The sequence below is a fragment of the Labeo rohita genome, unplaced genomic scaffold (assembly GCF_022985175.1).
Source record: "Labeo rohita strain BAU-BD-2019 unplaced genomic scaffold, IGBB_LRoh.1.0 scaffold_565, whole genome shotgun sequence".
Classification (NCBI taxonomy): domain Eukaryota; kingdom Metazoa; phylum Chordata; class Actinopteri; order Cypriniformes; family Cyprinidae; genus Labeo; species Labeo rohita.
Window position 1 is genome coordinate 1 of NW_026129488.1, and position 7,621 is coordinate 7,621.

A 7,621-nucleotide genomic window follows, 5' to 3' on the forward strand; every position below is an offset into this window, starting at 1 on the left:
AATAAACTTAGAAGTGTTCTTTTAGATTATATTTTGTTTAAATAAATCAAATCTTCATAACATCAACATTGCTCTTGAAAATCACACCACCCAGAATCATATTTGCTGAAGTGACAGTTTTGTTCTCTTTGACTTGGATGGAAATGGTGCTTATTCGCAAATGTTACATGCAACATTCTAATTTGGCACACAAGTTAAACTTTGGATGGAAACCCGGCTACAGATTTGGAATGACATGAAGGTAAATAAATAAGAACAGAATTTGCATTTTTGGGTGAACTATCTCTTTAAATACCTCAGTATCTCCAGCTGACAGTTTGGATTCCTCAGTCCATCAGAAAGCATCTGTACACCAGAGTCCTGCAGGTCATTGTAACTCAGATCCAGCTCTCTCAGGACAGAGTTTGCGGATTGTAGAGCTGAAGACAAACTCTCACAACACTGAGCAGTGAGATTACAGGATTGTAGCCTGTATGAAGAACAATACAAATATACAAAATAATCTTTTTTAGTTTATATTTTGATTGAATGTGCTATTAAACAATGCTTAACAGTTAGATAACTGGACTCTAGCCTTTGTGGAGAGCAAACACACTGTAGTAGTGATGCAGTAGAAGCAAAGCTAAAACCATTGCATGTATCCTGTGACTGAGTTTTAGAATTTAAGGCTAAAACTGTTTTTAAAGAATGACGACTTCCTTTCTTCAGTCGTAAAGAAATTATGTTTTCTGAAAAAAAAATCAGGATTTCTCTCCAAATATGGTGTCCCGAGTTTGAACTTCCAAAATACAGTTTAAATGCTGCTGCAAAGGGCTCTAAACAATCCCAGCCGAGGAAGAAGGGTCTTATCAACAAAACAATTAGCTATTTTCTAAAAAAAATTAACAATTTCTATACTTTTTAACCTCTAGCTCTGCATGTATGTCGAAAAACTCCCATCTCATTTTCCCTCCAACTTCAAAATCAACCTACTTTGCTGTTTTACCGTTTTTGTAAAGGCCGTTTGACCTTCTTGCACATTCACTTTGTAAACACTGGGTCGGTACTTCTGCAGCGATGTAGGACGATTTTAAAGTTGGAAGAGAAAATGAGATAGGAGTTTTTTGACATACCCTAACTGTATTGAACTGGAATACACAGAGTTCATGCAGAGCTATACAAGACAAGCATTTGAGGTTAAAAAGAATATAAATTGCCAATTTGTTTAGAAAATAATGATCGTTTTCATTATTTATGATTCACATTTTAATAAACCTGCTAACGTTACAGCAGCGGGAAATATGAACATGCATAAGTTATTTAATCTGTGTTATTTTAATTTTTTTTTTATTTTTTGACCTAAAACACAGAGACACTGATGTTGATGTATCTGCATTCAAGAATTTCAGTGGGCTTAAACAGAGCACCCTTTACAGCAGATTTAATTCACAAACAACTGATAGTTTGAACTAAATATGATTTTCAGTTACAATAATTAATTCCACATTAATAACTTACTTTTCACAGCTTCAGGTGCGCATGCTAACTAACACCTTGTGGTTCTTACTTGTGAGTTCAGTTCACTGGAGACTAAATGGATCATTTGAATCAGTGAGTTGTCGACTCAATAACAGCTGCAATTGGATCATTCCAGTTTGAGAATAAATCGTTTCTGTGTGATATATTATAAGATGTAATGATATCTTTTATAAAATGTAGTAAAGTAAAAAGTATGATCATATGCTTTGGAATGTAGTGAAGTAAAAGTTACTCAAAATAAAACTTCTCCAGTGAAGTACAGATAGTACTTCACCCAATTTTAAAGTCTCTGCACTGGCTACCTATTAGGTTCCGCATCAGCTACAAAATAGTACTTCTTACCTATAAGGCACTTAACGGTTTAGCTCCTGCGTACCTAACTAGTCTACTACCACGCTACAATCCATCACGCTCCCTAAGGTCACAAAACTCTGGACTGTTGGTGGTACCTAGGATAGCAAAGTCCACTAAAGGAGGTAGAGCTTTTTCGCATTTGGCACCCAAACTCTGGAACAGCCTTCCTGATAACGTTCGGGGTTCAGACACACTGTCTCTGTTTAAATCTAGATTAAAGACACATCTTTTTAGCCAAGCATTCAAATAATGCATCTCATAAACTTTTCCCGCAGTTATACCTGATCAAATGTTCATTATTAATCTTTTAGCTCTGGTTTAACAAATCTTCCTTTCTTAGTTTGAACAGCTGCTACGCTAAGTATGTTCCTATTTGTTCTCTGTTTTTGCCATGGGATTGACATCCCATGGTAACTAGGAATTCGCAAGCTCCAGTGTGGATCCAGAACACTTAAGAAGGGATGATGCCAACCCCACAGAGGACTTCAGATGATGCCAACCCTGAAAACATACAGCACTACCGAATTCTGCTACTAATTTATAGTGTTTTTTTTTTTTTTTTTTTTTTTTTTTTTTTTTTTTTTTTTTTTTTTTTGTCTGTTTGATTACGTCATTAATTGATCTTTACCACACATCTCTGCCATATGTACATCAAGCTACTACTACATATATTGTAAAAATGTCAATTTGGTGTAAAGCTGCTTTGCAACGATATGTATCGTGAAAAGCGCTATACAAATAAATTTGAATTGAATTGAATAGTAAAACTACTTCGTTACTGTCCACCACTGTTCAGCTGGTTTAGTACATGTGTCTCACACACCTCTCCTGCTCACTGCCAGAAATTTGATTCTGTAAGATTTTACCCATTTTGATGCTTTGGTAAAGGCTAGTTCACACTACAGGATATTAAGCATGATTTAAGCCCGATTTGCAAGTTAATGAGCTAGCTGAGTCGGGATGTGATCAGGGGAAAATCAACAGGTGATCAGCACTCGTCAGTCTTTATGTGTGAACCACTCAAAGACGCATCAAATAGGCTCGCTAACGCATCGCCAACATCTCGCCGATGCCAAACAAATGTCAAATAGACTCGCTGGCGTGTCGCCAACATCTCGCCAACGGTGAACAAATATTTTTTTTCCAGCACCAATTTTTTTTCCAACGTCCATTCTCAAATAAATTACTCCTGTTTCACGTGTTGTTTCACGTCATTCCCATTTCACTTTTTGCGTTTTTTTGCCCCGGTCAGGTGAGCCGTCATCTGTGAACTCTCGGACAAGCCAGCTGCCGCCTTGATTTAAATGCTCTGTCTATTCTTGGAATTACGGTACGAATGTGTGGCGCATCCAAAAATCTGAGAAAGAAGCTTTATCACAACACCGTAATTCAACAAACAGACATGGAGCAAAATCCAGGTGGCGGCTGGCTTGACCGAGTGTTCACAGACGGCGGCTCACTTGACCGCATTGTGTTTTCATCACAAAACGTGGTTTGGGGACTGTGTAGAGTCGTTGGATGACACAGTTGTTGTCAGCTTGTGTAGTTTGTAACCCCCGGTTACGGATCATTTATGTAATGCCGCGTAGTGTGAACACCACAACAATTTAAAGACAGACAAGCAAGTCATTTAGTCGGAACAGCACAGCAATCTGCCGACGTTTAAAGTCGTGTAGTGTGAACTTGGCTTAAGAAAGCCCATGCTAAAATCCTAAATGTGATCATGTTTTGAAAGTGTAGTGATTGTTGTCAGTATTACTTACCGAACTGATCTGGATTCTTTAACCACAGGTAACAGATACTGAAGAACTTCATCTGCTGTATGTTGTGCTCCAATAAACTGTTTCAGATCAAACACATCCATCTTCTGCTCTGATGTCAGCAACACATAAACCAGAGCTGACCACTGTGAAGACGAGAGTTTGGCTTTTCTTATTTTTCCAGATTTCAGATAATGTTGCATCTCCTGCATCAGTGAATCATCACCCAGTTCATTCAGACAGTGGAACAGATTGATGGATTTCTCTGGAGAGGGATTTTCCTTGATCTTATGTTTGATGCAATCAATTGTTTCCTCTTTGTTGAAGGAGCAGCTTCCTGTCTGTGTCAGTAGTTTTCGTAAGAGAGTCTGATTGGACTCCAGTGAGAGACCCAGAAGAAAGCGCAGGAAAAGATCCAGATGTCCATTCTTACTCTGTAAAGCCTCATCCACAGCTTTCTGATGCAGCCCAGGGAATGAAACTTGATTTAATATATATTTATTAATATAATAATATATATTTTGTAACCAGTGCAAAATTTTAGACAACAGACTTTGTTTGGTTTGGTCAAAAACATATATTTTGTTGTTTGTACAGGAGAGGTGTGCATATAGAGCTGCTAGATGTTCCTGAATGCTCAAATGAACAAAGCAGAAGACTTTCCCCTGATACAAGCCAAACTCCTCTCTGAAGATCTGAGTACACAATCCTGAGTACACTGATGCTTCTGTCTCATCAATGCCACACTCTCTCAGGTCTTCCTCATAGAAGATCAGTTTTCCTTTCACAAGCTGCTGAAAAGCCAGTTTCCCCAGTTTGAGGATCATGTCTTCATCTGTCACCTTCTTCTCATAGTCCTTCTCATGTTTGATGTTGGTCTGAATGATCAAGAAGTGTGTGTACATTTGAGTGAGAGTCTTGCGAATATTTAATTTCCCTGATTTTCTCAGCATCTTCTCTAGAACAGTGGCTGAGATCCAGCAGAACAATGGGATGTAGCACATGATGTAGAGGCTCCTTGATGACTTCAGGTGTGAGATGATTGTATTGGCCAGACTCTGATCACTGATTCTCTTCCTAAAGTATTCCTCCTTCTGTGGCTCACTGAAGCCATGTGCCTCTGTCACTCGATGGACACACTCAGAGGGGACGAGATCAGCAGCTGCTGGTCTGGAGGTGATCCAAATGAGAGCAGAGGGAAGCAGATTCCCCACAATGAGATTTGTCAGCAGGACGTCCACTGATGTCTTTTTGTTTGCATCCCGTAGAATCTCATTTCTTTGAAAATCCAGAGACAGACGACACTCGTCCAGACCATCAAAGATGAACAACACTTTATAATCTTCTCTGGATATTTCCATTTCTTTAGCTTCAGGGAAGAAGACATGAAGAAGATCTGAAAGACTGAGTGTTTTGTCCTTCATCGAGTTGATTTCTCTGAAAGAAAGTGGAAATATGAGCTGGACGTCCTGATTGTCTTTCCCTTCAGCCCAGTCCAGGATGAACTTCTGCACAGAGACTGTTTTTCCAATGCCAGCGACTCCCTGTGTCAGCACCGTTCTGATGGCTTTGACTTGTCCATGTAAAGGTCTAAAGATGTCATTGCATTTGATGGCTGTGTCCTCTGTTGCTGCTCTCCTGGATTGTTTCTCAATCTGTCTCACCTCATGTTCATTACTGATCTCTGCACTCTCACTCTCTGTGATGTAGAGCTCTGTGTAGATCTTATTCAGCAGTGTTGGGTACAGAGTGCCTGGGAAAGAAGCAGAGGTAGCAAGCTAGATAAGACGGTGTAAGTATACACAGTTTTTTTTTTTCTCAGTGCTAATGTGGTCTTGCAGATGAATGGTGTAGTGTAACACGCTGTGAAGTAATGTGGCTTGTGAACTGTTGGATTTTTCAGATCACACAATGCGTTATTTAATTGAATCTCATTTCTTTGAAAATCCAGAGACAGACGACACTCGTCCAGACCATCAAAGATGAACAACACTTTATAATCTTCTCTGGATATTTCCATTTCTTTAGCTTCAGGGAAGAAGACATGAAGAAGATCTGAAAGACTGAGTGTTTTGTCCTTCATCGAGTTGATTTCTCTGAAAGAAAGTGGAAATATGAGCTGGACGTCCTGATTGTCTTTCCCTTCAGCCCAGTCCAGGATGAACTTCTGCACAGAGACTGTTTTTCCAATGCCAGCGACTCCCTGTGTCAGCACAGTTCTGATGGCTTTGACTTGTCCATGTAAAGGTCTAAAGATGTCATTGCATTTGATGGCTGTGTCCTCTGTTGCTGCTCTCCTGGATTGTTTCTCAATCTGTCTCACCTCATGTTCATTACTGATCTCTGCACTCTCACTCTCTGTGATGTAGAGCTCTGTGTAGATCTTATTCAGCAGTGTTGGGTTTCCCTGCATCACTGTTCCCTCATACAGACACTCAAACTGCTTCCTCAGATTTCTCTAAATGTGTTGAGGACTTCATGGCTGTAAAAAAAAAAAAGTTAATAAGCACAATGTCTTACATATTCTGTATCATATATTCAAATCATATCTCTTACAGAAATATACCTGAGATCAGGCTGTGTATATCCACTGTTACACTTCATTGGTTCAGCCATAGATGGGTCACTCTTCATAGACACACAGCTGGGCTCTGCTTCTGATCTCTTCTGATGAACTGAACTAAAACATGAGAGATTAAAGTTCGAACTTCATACTTATTACTGTATGTAACAAATCAACTACACATTTATCATTATAAAATTTAGTTTAAAGAACACCTTTTAATCATTTCATATGCTGTTTACACAAATAGTGAACTGACCATATGTAAGGTCATGCAATAATCATATTGTTATACAAATGTTATACCTGAGACCAGGCCATGGATCTCCACTGGTACAGTTTATTCGTGGGTCACTCTTCATGGACACACAGCTGGGCTCTGCTTCTGATCTCTTTTGCTTAGCTGGACTAAAAGAGAACGTCCCAGGTTACGTATGTAACCATGGTTCCCCGAGGGAACGAGACGCTGCGTCGGCAAACGCTAGGGGAACGCCTTTGGCGGAACCACACTCTGAACACATGTGAAATCTGACCAATGAGAAAACGGGACGTCACGGGCGGGTGACGTCACCGACCAGGAAGCATAAAAGCACGTGCGAAGCCGGCCGGCGTCAGCTTCGAGAATGAAGCGAGCGCTCGGCAGGGATGCCAGAAGGATGAACCGAGACGCAGCGTCTCGTTCCCTCGGGGAACCATGGTTACATACGTAACCTGGGACGTTCCCCTTCGGGAACTCGAGCTGCGTCGGCAAACGCTAGGGGAACGAGATGCCCACGCCACCAGACTTCGAAGTCCCTGCCTAGTGAATTGCTAGGGCACAAGGACAGAAGAGCCAGGAGTGGCTCGGGTGTCTAGGCTATAAAACCTGACAAAGGTGAGTGGTGTGGACCACCCCGCAGCATTACAGATGTCCTGGATGGGGACACCTAACATGAGTGCTTTGGAAGCAGCCGTAGCACGAGTGGAATGGGCTCGAAGACCCATAGGAGAAGGAAGGTCCGAAGACTCATAAGAAGTAGAAATGGCATCCACGATCCATCTACTAATAGTTTGCTTGGAAGCAGGACTCCCCTTCTTAGGGGGGCCATAGCAGACGAACAATTGTTCAGATTTACGCCACAGGGCAGCTCTGTGGACATAGGCATCCAGGGCACGTACTGGACAGACACAATTTTGCTTCTGTTGGTCGGGCTCCCGGAAGGGAGGAGGACAGAAAGCCTGGAGCACGACCGGCTGAGGTGTGCTGGTGGGGACCTTAGGTACATACCCCGGTCTGGGGTAAAGAAATGCCTTGGACATACCAGGAGCAAACTCTAGATGAGAAGGGGCCACCGAAAGGGCCTGCAGGTCCCCTACCCGCTTGAGGGAAGTAAGAGCGAGCAACAAAGCTGTCTTAATAGTGAGATGATGATCAGATATGTCTTCT

At 41.3% G+C, this 7,621-nt stretch overlaps 1 protein-coding gene across 1 annotated transcript; it reads right to left on the reverse strand.

The window, feature by feature from the left end:
• Nucleotides 1-298: 298 nt before the first annotated feature.
• Nucleotides 299-6,045, reverse strand: LOC127161154 (NACHT, LRR and PYD domains-containing protein 4F-like; the record flags this gene model as incomplete). The annotated part of the gene is made up of 4 exons (XM_051103803.1): nucleotides 5,956-6,045; nucleotides 5,592-5,796; nucleotides 3,636-5,385; nucleotides 299-469 (listed from the first exon to the last, which is right to left on the reverse strand). Coding segments are annotated over exons 1-4 (2,216 nt in total), but the record flags the coding sequence as incomplete, so codon positions are not given.
• Between the last annotated feature and the right edge of the window lie 1,576 nt (nucleotides 6,046-7,621).